Here is a 14,716-nt window from a genome sequence, read left to right as displayed (position 1 = left end):
GCGAGCGATATCTCCACAACTGTACGCCGAACATAACATAGTCTGCCGCACTGCCAGTGCGGGGAATGAACAGTCGACCGACAGGCCGGGAAAAGAAGTACAGATATATGTCTCCTGAACATGGCTAGCAAGACAAGGTTACTGTCGCCTCGATGAAATGATCGACAAGCGACGCTTATTCCCAGTCCTACATGGGATTGGCTCCCGTCTGTTCGCCATTCTCCTGACGCTCTTTGATCTCGTCGGGTATGATGCCGTTAGCTTCGCATGTGCGCTTGTAGATATTGCATTCGTCCCACGCCCGTTGGCATTCGGCCTTGAACTTGTCGCAACTAGCGCTGAGCTCGGTGATGGCTTGCTCGGTAAGTAGCTTTTCAAGGGTCCACTTCTCGATGTTTTGTTGCTCATTCTCCTTCAGCTGGGTAATGAATTGGACAGCCCGTTGCAAGATGGAGCCCTTGTTCTTCTCGCAGCCGGGGACGATCTTGGCTAGTTCGTTGATTCCCTCGTTGATGGTCTCGCGACGGCGGCGTTCAACTATGCAGCTGTTAGCAACTGTATCTAGGAGGGCTCGCACAAATGCCTGCCTTCTTTGTGGTTGTCTCTCCGGACCTTGTGCCACTCATCGGTGCCGACTTGAGGTTTGTGCGCGGCGCTTTGCGGTGGCGAGTCGCTGGGTGCTGTTTGACCGGGACGACCCGTCTGTGTAGCAGCCTTCAAAGCTTCGAGACTAAAGTCTTGCATGCCCGTTTGTTGTTGGCCGTGGTCTCCCATGCTGAAGGAGCCGTCGCCTGAGTTCTGTGTCTGGAACTGGAGTTCTGTCGCCTGAGGGACCGTCATCTGGTGATAGGCAAGCGCGGCGGCGGCGGTGTCGCCGACACTGGCAGTGTTGGTCCCACCGTTGTGGTGTACGTCGAACTGTTGCTGCATATCGTCGTCGGCGGCGTTGTGCGCGGCGAGAAATGAGGCAGTGGCTTGGTCGGTGAGGTCGTTGTTGGCGGAATGGGGAGCAGGTCGGTTCAGTCCTTGATCGCGCGTGTCGCGCTTCCGCTTGTTGGTGTGGACGTTGTGTGCATCCAGCTTGCCGTCGGTAGGGTATCCGGCGGTATCAGCCATGGTGTCTGGTGGGATATCTCGGAGGGATGAATAGAAGCAGCTGGAATCCGCGTTGGACGCTAGGATCGGCGAGGCCTGGGATGTACAGGGCCAATGGTGAGTGAGGGCGCTGAAGCCTGGCGAGAACGCAATGCTCCTTTGGGCGACCAAGAGGTAGCCGGGGATGAGTGATTTAGGCGGGTGACGTATGGGAAGGCTGGTGAAGGTAGCAGAACAGACGCGCTCGAAGCGTGAGTCGCAGGCGCAAAGCACCGAGGCGGGAGAGCAGCGGCGCTGTGCCCACCAATTCACGCGCAAGCCGGAGACGACTTGATGTAGCAGTCATGCGCTTGGGGAGCGCATACAGAGGCCTGCGTTCGACAAACATTAGCACGGGCGCGAGCAGGTGAGTAGGTCAAGGTGGTGCGACAAAGCGCCAGCAAGCAGAAGGATTGGGCGCATCCATTTGGCCGTTGCTGTGAGACGCAGCTGTCACGACTCAAAAGAGAGCCGTCGTATCGTGCGAGCGGGTGGGTCGTAGGAAGTGCACAATGGCGTCGTGCGTCGTTTCGTGGTGGATGCGCGCGTCCCTCAAGTGCGGGATGCCGACAACACCACCGCGGCCAGCGAGCGAGCGGGCGGGCTCGAGGCTACCACGACGCCAGGTGCGCTTCTCCCAGCAGGCGACAGGCCGTGCAGAAGCGCAGGCAGGCTGCGCACGTCTATGCAGGGCTTTGCGGCGGTCGCGCGAAAAGAGCCATGATGCTCACTTACCGATGGACGGTACAGGGCTCGCCCGTGATGTTCCAAATGGATGCGCGATATCAGGTGACGGGCGAAGGCGTAACAACTTGCTCGACCGGCGGCGCTCGACAAGGCGGATGCACACTTTCGGGCAGGAAAAAAAGAACAGAAAGCTTCTTACCTCGATACTGCAGACTCTGGGCTTTCTTCAGGCAGGATTATCAGCAGAGTTGAACGACCGACTTGAATCACGAGGCGACGATGGATGAGAGACGGTCACATGGGCAGCGGACGCTATGGATCTTATGCTGGCCCCGGGGAGAAGCAGCAGGGAAGCCCGACTAGAAACGAGCCAGAACTTGGCGGAGCCAGCCACCCACTCGGCCAATCAGCGCAGAGTGTCACGCCATGCAAGTTTCCCCACTCCCAGCCCGCCATCGCAACCACTACGTTATCGTCAGTCCTGTCGACGCGAGGCGCCTACTCCAGAGTAGTTGGGGGTTTCCATGCTCTGCACGCTTTCGCATCATTCCCACCATGATGTCCTTAGCCACAGCGACGAGTACTTCATTGCCCCCAGTCCCTCTGCACCACCACCACAGCACCCCCGCCAGCCTCACTGCGATACCAGCGTACGGATGACACCCCTCTAGACCACCTAGGCTCAGCCGACACCTCCAATACGCATTCACATGGCTCAAACAGAGACAAAGGTGTGGCATGTGACACGCTGCCCCCCACATTCTGGGCTATCGTCGACTACGCTATACCCTTTTCGTAATTGGTCCCATCATGCAATACACGACCATTGGGAAGATCGACTCTGACCCATCTCCTTCACCCTGTGCTGGAGTATGAATGTCTCAACTTACGCGCTGTTTACTAGGTCTTGTTGTAGCTCTATCTATCTATCCAACGGCTCTCGGCTCTCCTCCTCCTCTTGCTATCTGCTCAATTGCGATCTGCGGATGCAACACTCGTACTGCATCGTATCTTCGATTGGCAGTGTCTCGGTATATGGCGATCCTTCGACACAAGCTCCCTGCTCGTTGGCTATGAAAACTCCACTGCCCCTCGCTACCCTTCCTGCAGACTTTCGAGCGTTGCGCAAGGCCTTGTAATTCAAGCTTGAGGATGGAGCTGGAGTAGTGTCCATAATTGATGGCGATTTGATGGGGATCTCTGGTCGGTCCCTGATCTTGCTTGGTGGGTAGATGGGCGTGCTCGAAGCGAGGTTCTGGTAAGTCGGTATTCAGTTGACCAGCCGGACTGGAGATAATGGGCCCGTGGTCATGGAAAGCACCGTTCCCCTTATATGAACCAGCTCATTTTATCACCACCTGAGCACTAGAGGTGGCCCCATCACTCGAATGGTAAGAAAGAGGGCCTGATGTCTGTGCACCCCATTCACCACAGTAAGTTCTTGAGGAGTCAAAGAATTGTAGTCGGAGTCTAGAACTGGTCTTTTCCAGTCTGTAAGGCTGCTATATAGGTCGGGGTGGAACTGCACAGGAGTGATTGCGTAAATTGGAAGAGAGTATTGACTGGTACCTATACTAATTTGAAGCAGGCAGTTCGTGCTTGCCATTCGTATACAACCAAACGGTTCAGGTCAACGGAGTTCCAGTAATTGCACCGTTCAAACAGGGGAGACAGATATAAGAGCACGATCGAGGTCGAGTTTCATTAGCAGTTTCTCCTTGCTAGTTAAGCCTCACCGTGGAATCAGTTACCGTTGAGCCCAATCGTGCCGTTCGACCCGTCGAGAGAATCTTTTCCCGGCACTGGTACCGCAATCCCAAGGCCCTCCTCCTCTGCCATCTTCTTCTGCCATGGCAACATCTCCTTCGCCGGCACCGCTGGTCCAACCTCGCCGCCCTCCTTGCGCTTCTCAGCCCACTCATCGATGTCTTTCTGTTCGATGAAGTTACCATGCAGGCCCAGACGCAACTTGACAGGTAGATGAATGACTGCTAGTGGCCCTTGGGAAAGGTTTTGCGCATCAAAGATAAGGATGTCGTTGCGCAAGACGTCGAGATGATTGAGCAAAGCCATGATATACCCCTCACCCTCTACGAAATCTGATGAAGAAGACGAGACCTTCGGAACGAAGACAGGCTCTTGGAACGTACATGTCGGTCCTGCCCAGAAGGTATCTTTCTTTCCACTCTCCCACTCGTAGTGTCCCAGTACGTTGAAGAGACCACCGGCTGGCGGGCCACACTTCTGGAAGTCATACGGTTTGCTCGGGTCGATGTTGCATTGCCAGAAGTGGTTGTACTTCTTCGTCAGAACTCTGTCGTCGATGCGAGAGAACTCGCCGTTGATGCCAAAGAGTTTATGAGGTTGTACCCGCGTGTTGGTGGGAGTTTTGGGATCGAAGACCCAGCGGTAAGTGTCGGAGACGAGCTTGTTGCGCTGGAGTAACGTCGTGGGTGTGTCTGCTTGGCTGTCTGGTGGGAAGAAGAAGAAGACGTTGTCTGAAGCTATGGTCAGGTCGACCACGATGTTGCCTGACGAGTCTTCGTAGGAGCCAGCGACATGACCGTGAAAGCCTGTTATTGTCAGCATATGTCAACATATTGCAAGCGGCATACACACCATTGTCGGCGCGTAGCCAGACGATATCCTCTGGCTTTCCATTTCGACGAGGCACTATGCCATACCACTGGTCTTCATCTGGATCCCAAGCGAAGTGATTGCCGCCCTTTTTGAGCCTCTCAGCATTGACTTTGATCGGCGTGAGTGGTAAGATCAAGTAGTTCTTCGTGATAGCGCAATCATGTATCATCCCACAGAATGGCGCTTTATACCAGCATTCCTCGGTTTTCTTCCCATCTTTGTCGATAGTGTATACAACAATGTCACAACTGGCATCGTACCCGTTACCGCCCGCTTCATAGCCATAGCATACCATTTCTCCAGTGTCTGGATCGAATTTAGGGTGCGCAGTAAACGTTGGGGATTGTACTTGACCGTCGAAGTCATACCGGCCAACTGTCTCTAATGTTACTGGATCCATAGCGAAAGGCGGGCCGTCTTCCTTGATGGCTAGCAGCACCCCGCGCCAGAAGATGATGTTAGTATTGGAAGCTGTTCTGATAATACCTTTCACCATCTCATTATCGGTATGCGGGTTTCTGTATCGGCCGAGTAGAGACTTGCGTGCCTTCGTTTCCGCCTTGAACCGATCGGTATGTACATATCGCTGTCTGAAGTCGACGTGACCGTTCTCGAAACAAAATGCTGAGACCGAACCATCGCCGTTGAAGTGTATATCTTCTTCGTACAAGGGTGGGAAGCGATGGTCTGGTTGTATACGGAAAAAAGTTCCGTTTATATCTTTGGGAATCTGAAAGCACTGAGCTCCGCGCTCCATCTCTACAGGACGGCATACTCACTGTACCAGTCGTCTCGAGCTCAAAGATATCGGCTTCGAGTCGCGATGGCCTGTTGAAGCCTTGGAAGAAGCCACTATCTGGGAACCTGACTTGGTCACCCGATCGGCTCCCTTCATGATACGCTGATGGGGCAGGGTTCGCGAGAGAAAATATATGTGCCATCACGTACGTGTTGTGCCCTCTCAACTGGCAATAGGGTAGTCTAATGCAAACTGTCCCTCATGTTACAGGTTTTCCTTCTGGAAAAGAGACGCATTAGTTTGCTACCAGACGTACTGCCGTGCTCGAAAGTTACGAGTATGGATGTGGGGAAGTGAGCTTGCGGGGTAGTTGTGGATGGTTACAGGGGTTGTTGTGCCCGGATTGATGCGACCGCGCGGGATTGAAAGCGGCACTATTGGTCCGACACAGCGTTGCAAACTGGACATGGGATGATGTAGCGTTTTTCGGACACGCAAACAGCCGTAACGCTGGAGTAGGAAGGCCTCGTCCGAATACAGCAATGCTACGTCATGCCATGCGGCTGCCTCGGACATAGAAGTTGCCCGTGTTCCGCATCCAAGCTGCTGAGAAGGATGATTGACCGGGAAAAGTAGACACACTGCAGATCAAATGTTTATGATTGAAAAGGCTTCTGCCGTGACTCAGAGTGCGTAGATTCGTTCAATCCCGAGGTTTCTCTAGCCTTCTGCGCATCTTGAGCGTTGCATTAGGGCTGTCAGAACACGAGCGATTCCTGCTCAACATGTATAACAAGCACTTGAATGGTCTCGGTAGGCACAGGCTATGCGTTAAATCTTCTGGTCCACTCGGAATCCAAGCTGAACAGTTTTCTGAGACCACGAAGTAAATAGCACATGCTGCCCTCAATTAACCTAGCAGGTGGCATGGAGGAGAACGTGAAGAGGCCCGACCGCGTTGTTCCTGTACGATACCGAGGACACCACTGACGCGTCGATGCGAGCAAAAAAGGGGCAAGCCTGTTTGAATAGTTGAGCAAATCCAATCGAGATTGCACAAAGAGAAGAACGGCATCTTGATGCGCCGAAGCAAAACATAGAGCGTGCGGTATAGTCTTTGAGTCATTCAGCAGTTGAAACTAAACAGTCGTATCCGTCTCGGATTGTGGTTCGCTCAGCACGAGTGGAGGATTGCTTGTTGAAGCATCCTGACCAAAGTGTGGAGCTCGAAGATCGTCATTAGCGACTTGCTCACCGGTGATAGGGTGTTTGTAGTGGAATGGCACAACACGCGTGTCAGGCCAGAGCATCGGACGATCGCATAAAACATCTGGCCCGTTTGGATCCTCCGGATACGTCTTTGAGAGGAAAGGTACGTAGTTCGGCTTGGTGTGCGCCCACCCCTTTTCGAAGGTCGCGTGCCAGAAGGGGAAGTACTTCAACCTGAAGATTTTCCACACTCCATTCTCTTTGATGTATTCGTTCTCGTATATGCCACCTTCCCACCATTGCACCAGGCCGCGAGGGTGTGTGTCTTTGATGCTATCGTGGGTACCGGCCGACATCATGCTCCGGAAGCGACCTTTGGCTTGGGTGCCTTCTGCGTTGACGTCGACAATGCCCTGCATCTGTGGATGATCGAGAAGAAACCCATGCACAGGGCCATTGCGTCCGGCTACGAAGGCATTCGCAAAGCGACCGATGTAGAGTCTCTTAACGCCCTCCTTGCCATTGTATCGGCCTCCGAGGAACTCAACGCATGTGTCAGGGTGATCGGCGTAGAGGTTGGCGACCTGTTAAGATGAGCTTCTAGTTAAATAGGATCTTCGGTCTACTAACCTCTTTGTACAGACACTTATCGAGATAATACCCGTACGTGTACTGAAGCTTGCGAATGTCCTCTTGATCTGATGTTCCGTTAGCAAGCCATACGAGACTAATCGATAGCTGACTAAGCACATGCCGCTTAAACGCGTTACCTCCGCCTGAAGCTTCCCCACTATGGCCTTCAATTGCTCGATCTCGCTACCCATGATGCTGGCGTCTCGGAGAGATTATGAAAGTGCAAGTCAACCGACCGCTGAGGCTATACGCCGCTTCTTATCATCCTCAGTCCAACACGAAGTTGTCAGCGATATAGGGAACTATTCCCCAGCCACGTGAGATTCGCCGCAAGAGTGGAACTCTGGCGACAGCTCCGCGAATGGGCTCACCTGTATTGGCGGTGATATGGACGCGACATGTCTGAAGCCGCGGGTTGATAATTCCGGCGGGACGTTTTGAGAACATGTGGAGCAAGACGGCACCGAGGTGGGGTCATCGAAGCAACGCCGTGCCACAGCCTCGCTGCTTCTCCAAATTTACCGCACCTGTCTCCCAGAGAGAGATAGCATACGCTGCCACAATCCTTTGAACCCTTCTCAAGGGACGCTTGCATATACTTGCTCTAGAACTTCTGCCGTCAAAATGGGTCTGCCGGAAAAAATCGAGACGCGTCTCTTCATCAATGGAGAGGTTGGCTCTCTTAAATCAATTGATTATGCCTCCGCTGACTATTTTATAGTTTGTTGAATCATCAAATGGAAATACCTTTGACATTACCAACCCCGCCACATTGAAGCTCGTAGCAAAAGGTGAGTCTGGAACGACCAACTTCGGAGAAAACAGACTTACGTTTGTTACAGTCCACGAGGCATCTGAGCAAGACACCGACAATGCTGTCGCTGCAGCAAAAGCCGCCTTTCCTGCTTGGTCGAGATTGACTCCAGAACAAAGAGGCCAATACTTCAAGAAGTTGGCTAGTCTGATCCGAGAGAACAACGATGAATTGGCCGCTTTAGAAGCAAGCTCTATGGGTCGTCCGGTAGGCGAGTTCTTCGATGCCTATGCTTCTGCGGCGAAATGGGATCGTTATGCAGAAGCTGGATACAGTGTGCAAGGTAGGATGGTTGAGTGAGTTTTGCAGCAGGTTACTAACATTGAACAGGTACCACGAGCGTCCAGACTCCGGGATATGTCAACATGACGCTGCGTCAACCTTATGGTGTTGTAGCTGGCATTATCCCCTGGAACGTTCCATTGTTGTTTTTGGCAAACAAGTTAGCACCTGCTCTGATTGTCGGGAACACTGTTGTCTTGAAGAGTTCTGAAAAGGCACCATTGACTGTACGTCATCCCTTCCACACTCATGCAATAGACTGATGATGGTAGTCCGCAAAAGTCGCCACTCTGGTACAGCAAGCTGGCTTTCCCCCAGGTGTGATCAACATCATCACCGGCTTCGGCAATGTTAGCGGATCCATCTTGAGCCACCACATGGATGTGCGAGCGTTATCGTTCACAGGCTCAAGTCGCACGGGACGTTTGATTCAGGCAGCCGCCGCAAAGTCCAACATGAAGCAAGTGTTCCTCGAACTTGGAGGCAAGTCTCCGGCGGTCATCTTCGAAGATGCCGATCTGGAAAAGGCCGTGAAAGAAACGGCTCATAGCATCCAGTGGAACAGTGGTCAAGTCTGCATGGCGAACTCGCGCATTTATGTCCAGGATACGGTTGCCGATAAGTACATTGAGCTCTTCAAAGAGAACTTTGAGAAAGAAGTCAAAATGGGCGATCCGCTCGATGCGCGCGAGAGTGGCGTCAATCATGGCCCACAAGCTGACGAGGCGCAACACAAGACTGTGTTGCAATATTTGGAATCGGGAAAGCAATCTGGCGGCGAACTTCTCACTGGTGGCGGAGCTCCATCGGACCGCGAAGGCTATTACATCCAGCCCACCATCTTTAAGAACACACCAGAAGACGCAAAGATCATGAAAGAAGAGATCTTTGGCCCAGTTGTCAACATCAACGTCTTCAAAAATGAGGAAGAGGTGCTCGCAAAGGCTAATGCAACAGAGTTCGTCTCATGGTCCCTAGCGTGGCTAAGCTGAAACAAACATTGACTAATTCTGTTTAGGTACGGACTATATGCATCAGTGTACACCAAGAACATCGATCGCGCGATGCGCTTCGCAACAGGGCTTGAAGCTGGTACGGTCGGCGTCAATTGCACCTCACCAGGTAAGCAATATACCTTCGCTCGGATGGTACGTGATGCATTCGCTGACCCGACGACAGTCACCGGCGTAGACATGCCCTTCGGTGGATACAAGTCATCAGGATCAGGACGCGAAGGCGAGCCTCTGTATTCCCTGAACAACTTTCTGGAAACAAAGAGTGTCTTGATTAAGATATCTTAAATATTGCGACATGAATCGATCAGCTGCGACATGATTTGCCGTGTCTCCAGCGCTATTCTGTGTTCGCTATAGATTTTGATTAGCCGACCGGCAGGTTCTGCAGGGTGGCCTTGCGCGGGCGCAATGCCCCAGCAGATCCCCCGCTAGAAATGGGATCCCTTTTCCTTTATCCTCAACTGCAGCGGGCTCGATGCTCCATGACTTCTCCACGAACTGCTGCAAGCCTGCCGAATGAAAATTTCGTATCGCCGCTAGTGTCATCTCACTCGGCCGGGCTGTCGAGGGTGTCGGATAAATATGGCCGAGTACGCGGCCGTCGCCCCGCCACGAGTTTCGGCACCCCCATCCAGCAGAGCTCCGAACGCCCATCGTGTCCACAGCAGCTGTGATCGGTGTCGCAGTAGGAAGACAAAGGTAGCTTAAGGCATCTCCACGTCCATCAGTGCCAAGAAACTAATGACTACCTCTAGTGTATTGATCCTGGTATGGGTTTTCTCCCACCGGTAGTACGATCGTGCCGATAATGGCACAAGCTGACAATCTTAAGTTCCGGGACCATGTCGTTACTGCGCGCGCACAGGCGCGGTGTGCACAATCGCTACCCCAAGAAGGAAGAGACCTTATTACCATGTCACTGAGGAGGAATATCAATGTTCTATGCGCATCCTCGAACATTTCTTCCCTGGACATGAGCTGAACCTGCAATCTCTCCGAACCATTGCCAAAGCCATCAAGGAAGGCACGTTCAATGCGGAGCCTGTCCAGCATACCGAAGGCCTCTTCAGTAATGAGCAAGAGTCGCCTGAAGATGCAGAGAGTATTGATGATGGCGAGGAACAAGACGTACAGGAACTGCATGAGCCATTGGGCTGCATGATGAAAGACTCCAGAGGGAAATTTCGATACGTTGGCGCTCACAGTGAAATCCCCTTTAATGCTGCTGTGGCCACTTTGGGTATGCAAAGAAAGGACCCGTCGATTATCCCAGGCCCCAAAGTAGGCTCATATCCGCCTACTCTACCAAGCTCCTCGCCTTCTAATTCCCCTGGTTTTGAAGAGAGCTACTACCTTCCAGGTCGAGAGTTGTGCGACGTCTACATCTCCCGGTTTCTAGAGGACGTCCATTGCACGTACTGGCTATACCCAGTAGAAAACCTGCTTCGACGAATAGATAATACGTACTCGGAATCGGCGCCGCGCTCATCAAGCTCCTGGATGTGCTGTTTGTATACGATGTTCGCTATTGGCGCAGCCAACTATGTAGGCGCCAATGGTAAATCCCCGCCCCCGGATTGGCCAGCTGCATTGGACTTGAAGACATCCGAAGATTACCTTACACTTGCAAAACAACTCATTCCCGCAGTATATGATGAGGCCGATGTCGATAGTATACGTGCAATGGCCACGATGGTATGTACATTTGGTATTGCTGAAACTGTGTTCGGCATGGCTGACCACTGCTCAGAGCATCGCTATGGAGAACCTTTGCTCCAGGGTCAGCGCTTATCTGTATATGGGCGCTAGCGTTCAGATGGCGTTTTCTCTAGGTTTACATCGTGATCAATTGGCTGAGTCGGGAACTGCAATGGAGCGAGAACAAAATCGCAGAATCTGGTGGACACTGTTTCAGCTCGACCAAGAATTATCTTCGCGAGGCGGGAGTCCGACAGTCATAGATGAACGGTTTACGAAGGTCACTACGCCCATGCCTTCAGAGCAGGTAAGTCTGGAATCGCCCATTCATAACCCGCCCATACTAACGGTCATGAGATACTATATCCCGGACTCCATACCCCGCTATCATGGATGGCGACATCGGTGTCTCTCTGTCGCTTGAAACGTGAGATCATACAATCAGTCTACATGGAGCGCTCGGCAAACTCAATATCCTTCTCAACCGTGTCTAATTCTCTGTTGCTGCTGCAAAAATGGTATCGCCAGATGCCGCCACATCTCAAATACGACGTACCCTCGCCCCCCACGCACCGGCGCGCAGTCGCAATCTTGCATCTCCAATATTGGAGTACCACGATACTCCTCACGCGGCCGTTCCTTCTATACCTCGTCATCAAGCACGGAACACTGGCTTCGAGCAAAAGGATATGGTTCGAGCGGATGGGCAAAATGTGCATTGACGCCGCACAGAAGAGCATCTCGATACTGACGCAAATGGCAAACGATGGCACATTATCGAGCTTGACGGCTTTTGACAGCACTTGTATACTACGTCTGATCATGATCTTCATACTTGCCTTCGCACACACTCGAACATCCCGGTATAGCGCGCATATTGAGAAGCTGTTGGAGCTTACACGTGGCATGGAGCAGATTGGCTTTACCAAAATGGTGACTGAGGAGACACCAATCCGTCTTGCCGATCTGGGCATCACGGGCCAGGCCCAACAGAGCAACGCAGACGCGAATGGGTCGAATGGGCAGGTTCATCTCGATGATGAGATGATCGCTCAGTTGTGGGGCAACTGGGATCCGTAAGTGATGAGTGAACGAACCTACGCAAGCCATGATACTGACGCGCGCAGCAACTTCATGACCCCGCTACAGACACAGCAAAGTCTTGATCTTACATTCGATGATTCTGGCGCTTACGACATCAATTCGGAGTTGTTGGCTTTCACAAACTTGGACGATTCCATCGTCATTGATCCGTCGCAAGCGTTTTCACACTATGGCATGCATTGCTGAGGTTTCTCAGATTATGGGTAGGGTAATAAAGAGGAGGGAGTTATGGAAGGCATGCGTGGTGTATATATATGAGGAACTTGGGAGGATTTCATGAGTTTGCATATCATGCATCCGGCGTTTTTCTGGCAAGCGCGCAACAATACATCAACGATGAGAAGAGGTTACGATAATACAAAGTATACGGGCGACTCGCCAATGTAACAAGAATTAAAGAGAGAGGTCTCCAATACATGGTGAATCAGGTACTGTAGGTCTCAGATTGTTTGCTTCCAAGACAAAAACGCTGGAAGAATGATTTCCCGCTTTTTTAACAACAGCTGTGTCGAGATGTTGATGTGGCTTAGAATACACGGCCCTTTGTTTGCTTCATGCCAATAACGTCGATGTTTCGCCACATGAGCACGCCAGCTATACCGATGATCCATGCAGCAGTACCTGCAATGAACAGATATCTTTGTGCATCTCCGTAAGCCCTCTGTACCGCCAAACGAGTGGGTGATCCAACTGGGTACGACAGCTGAGTCGTGATGTCCGCGTATATCATCAAGAAGTTTGGAAGTTCTTCCGCCGGAAGATACTCCATAAGCTTCTTGGGGACCACGTCTTGCCAAATTGCAGAGGAGACCGTTAGTCCAATGGCTCCACCAACACCTCCACACATTGAAACCAGGGCGATGGCGACAGCGAAGTATTGCTGTTCCTTGACTGCGGCCAGGATGGCAATCTCGGCTGTGATCGTCATCACACCACCACCAAACGCGGCAAAGATCTGGCACATGACGATATAACCAATCTTGTCCGTGGGCTGATTGAAGTGAATGAGTAGTGCAGTTCCGAGTACCACCATAGGGATTGAGAAGAAGAGAGTGACTGGTTTGAACCTTCCAGTATAGGATATGAAGCCACCGACAAGGGCAGCGAAGATATAGCCGCCAACGCTGTAGGTCGACATAATGTAGCTGGCATGCGTAACGCTGAGGTTGTTGACGACTTGCAGGATGGAGGTGAAGTACAAACTCCAGCACATATAGCTGAAGAAGAGAGCAAAGGACAAGAGACATGACCCAGCAACAGTGCGATCCAGAAGTAGGTTCCAGGGGATGAAGCAGATCTCAGCAAAGAATCGCTCCCAGATTCCGAACAGAATCAATAAGACGATACCGAAGACGAGAAAGCAGATGATCATGGGTGAGTCCCATCCCTTAGCTTGCAGAGTGTAGAGATTGAAGGGCAGAAGGAAGAAGGCGAATCCAGTAGATAGCGTGAAAAGACCAACAGCATCGAACTCGCGCATGTAGTACTTGAATGACTCCCAGGATGTGCGTCCACTCGACCGCTGAGGTACCAGGCCTTGCTTCTTCGCCTTGAAGTAATAATAGGTGAAGAGACCAAACAGAGGAAGAGTGACCGCCGGGACGAGGATGCTTTCCATGCCAAAGGCCCAACGCCAGCCGGCTCCGTTAAGGAATGCCGTAGAGATTGGCCCGCCCAACCAGGCTGTGATCAAAGAGGACGAGGCAGCCAGAGCTTGAACAAGACCTCGGTGGCGCAACGTTGTCGTGTCTGCGACGAATACGCTTAGACTATATCCAACACCATTGATGCCGACGGTGTAGAAGATCTGCGACGCAGCGTATGCCTCAACATTGTTGCAAGCAGCCGACATAACAAGCCCAACAGTGGCGAGTATGGAGCAGAGAAGGAATCCCTGCGGGCGGCCGAAAACGTCCAGGACCTTGGCTATACTGAGATTCGTCACGCCTCCAATGACAGAGCTCAGAACGCTGGTGGTAGGAGTGAGGGAGTGGAGGGCGAAGGAAGAGGTTACGTAGGGTAGTAGAGCGCCGCTGATTCCTCCAACCAAGCCTTGGATGAAGTACACCATCCATATGAGAATGTAGGCAGTCACCAGCGCTCCGGTCGTCCAGGAAAGAGTAACGGCCTCGATATCTTGAACACCAGCCTGGAAGTTGGTATCAACAGTGTTGTCGCCATCTAGGGTATTATTGGGATATCCTGCGTCTTTCTCCGATCCATGCGAACTTTCGTGGGGGACATCGTGGACTTGGCTAAGAGCCGCTTTGTGCTCGACTTCGGGGTCGTGCGACATGGCGCCGTCCTTGGGCGTTGTTGGCAAGTTGATGGGGTCTGAAGTCTCGCTGAGCAAGGAACGAGAGTAATAGTTCTGGAGGCAGAGAGTTAGGGAAAGAGTGAAAAGGCCTGCAGTAGAGAGAACATCCAGAGTCTTAGCACTGAGACTGCGGCGGAAGATAAAGGAACTGGGAATACTCCGAAAAGATCGAGACGACCGTAAGCCGATAAGATATCTCGTACATCTGTCTGGCTGTCCACTTATTTTGTGGCGAGCAACACCTGAACAGGCAAAGACACCGACCGGCAGGATCAGACGTGAATCGCAGGCGTGGCGTTTTCTTGCTCATACCTTCTCCAAGGGACGGGTCGCGACATGTAACCCACATGAAAATTGGGTCGTCAGCTTGGCGACGGAATTGAGAAGGCGTAGTTCTGTGATACCCGCAGCCCCTTCCGAGAGCAGCGGTGGTGAGCCGTCTC

The 14,716-nt window shown here is 52.3% G+C and overlaps 5 protein-coding genes across 5 annotated transcripts; 1 reads left to right on the top strand and 4 right to left on the bottom strand.

The window, feature by feature from the left end:
* Window positions 1–20: 20 nt before the first annotated feature.
* Window positions 21–1,304, bottom strand: BKA58DRAFT_195313 (uncharacterized protein). Its single transcript, XM_046165696.1, has 2 exons — window positions 588–1,304; window positions 21–537 (listed from the first exon to the last, which is right to left on the bottom strand). Exons 1-2 carry the CDS (start codon window positions 1,114–1,116, stop codon window positions 188–190), a joined length of 879 nt encoding a protein of 292 aa, XP_046024357.1. The 5' UTR covers window positions 1,117–1,304; the 3' UTR covers window positions 21–187.
* Window positions 1,305–3,262: 1,958 nt separating this feature from the next.
* On the bottom strand, window positions 3,263–5,870 carry BKA58DRAFT_195211 (carotenoid oxygenase). The gene is made up of 3 exons (XM_046165694.1): window positions 5,241–5,870; window positions 4,441–5,191; window positions 3,263–4,394 (listed from the first exon to the last, which is right to left on the bottom strand). Exons 1-3 carry the CDS (start codon window positions 5,400–5,402, stop codon window positions 3,565–3,567), a joined length of 1,743 nt encoding a protein of 580 aa, XP_046024356.1. The 5' UTR covers window positions 5,403–5,870; the 3' UTR covers window positions 3,263–3,564.
* Window positions 5,871–7,233, bottom strand: BKA58DRAFT_459269 (SnoaL-like domain-containing protein; the record flags this gene model as incomplete). The annotated part of the gene is made up of 3 exons (XM_046174712.1): window positions 5,871–6,993; window positions 7,040–7,101; window positions 7,164–7,233. The coding sequence occupies 3 exons, from the start codon at window positions 7,231–7,233 to the stop codon at window positions 6,340–6,342; spliced, it is 786 nt and encodes a 261-aa protein (XP_046024355.1). The 3' UTR covers window positions 5,871–6,339.
* Window positions 7,234–7,666: 433 nt separating this feature from the next.
* Window positions 7,667–12,142, top strand: BKA58DRAFT_317145 (aldehyde dehydrogenase-like protein; the record flags this gene model as incomplete). The annotated part of the gene is made up of 12 exons (XM_046167606.1): window positions 7,667–7,714; window positions 7,764–7,833; window positions 7,885–8,139; window positions 8,187–8,365; window positions 8,411–9,096; window positions 9,157–9,260; window positions 9,318–9,416; window positions 9,695–9,754; window positions 9,987–10,849; window positions 10,905–11,132; window positions 11,210–11,928; window positions 11,980–12,142. The coding sequence occupies 12 exons, from the start codon at window positions 7,667–7,669 to the stop codon at window positions 12,140–12,142; spliced, it is 3,474 nt and encodes a 1,157-aa protein (XP_046024354.1).
* Window positions 12,143–12,207: 65 nt separating this feature from the next.
* Window positions 12,208–14,589, bottom strand: BKA58DRAFT_195218 (major facilitator superfamily domain-containing protein). Its single transcript, XM_046165695.1, has one exon. The coding sequence runs from the start codon at window positions 14,250–14,252 to the stop codon at window positions 12,483–12,485; it is 1,770 nt and encodes a 589-aa protein (XP_046024353.1). The 5' UTR covers window positions 14,253–14,589; the 3' UTR covers window positions 12,208–12,482.
* Window positions 14,590–14,716: the final 127 nt, after the last annotated feature.

Source organism: Alternaria rosae (assembly GCF_020736505.1).
Source record: "Alternaria rosae strain MPI-PUGE-AT-0040 chromosome Unknown BKA58scaffold_6, whole genome shotgun sequence".
Classification (NCBI taxonomy): Eukaryota; Fungi; Ascomycota; class Dothideomycetes; order Pleosporales; family Pleosporaceae; genus Alternaria; species Alternaria rosae.
The sequence above is the reverse complement of the archived record's forward strand: the minus strand, read 5'-3'. Positions and strand labels throughout refer to the sequence as shown.

Excerpts from the sequence above, each read along its gene's own strand:
- BKA58DRAFT_195313 (XM_046165696.1), bottom strand. The coding sequence starts at position 1,116 with ATGGCTGATACCGCCGGATACCCTACCGACGGCAAGCTGGATGCACAC. Across the intron at positions 538-587 it reads GAGAGACAACCACAAAGAAG|TTGAACGCCGCCGTCGCGAG; the intron begins GCAGGCATTTGT and ends ACAGCTGCATAG.
- BKA58DRAFT_195211 (XM_046165694.1), bottom strand. The coding sequence starts at position 5,402 with ATGGCACATATATTTTCTCTCGCGAACCCTGCCCCATCAGCGTATCAT. Across the intron at positions 5,192-5,240 it reads AGCTCGAGACGACTGGTACA|ATTCCCAAAGATATAAACGG; the intron begins GTGAGTATGCCG and ends CAGTGCTTTCAG. Across the intron at positions 4,395-4,440 it reads CTGGCTACGCGCCGACAATG|GCTTTCACGGTCATGTCGCT; the intron begins GTGTGTATGCCG and ends TGACAATAACAG.
- BKA58DRAFT_195218 (XM_046165695.1), bottom strand. The coding sequence starts at position 14,252 with ATGTCGCACGACCCCGAAGTCGAGCACAAAGCGGCTCTTAGCCAAGTC.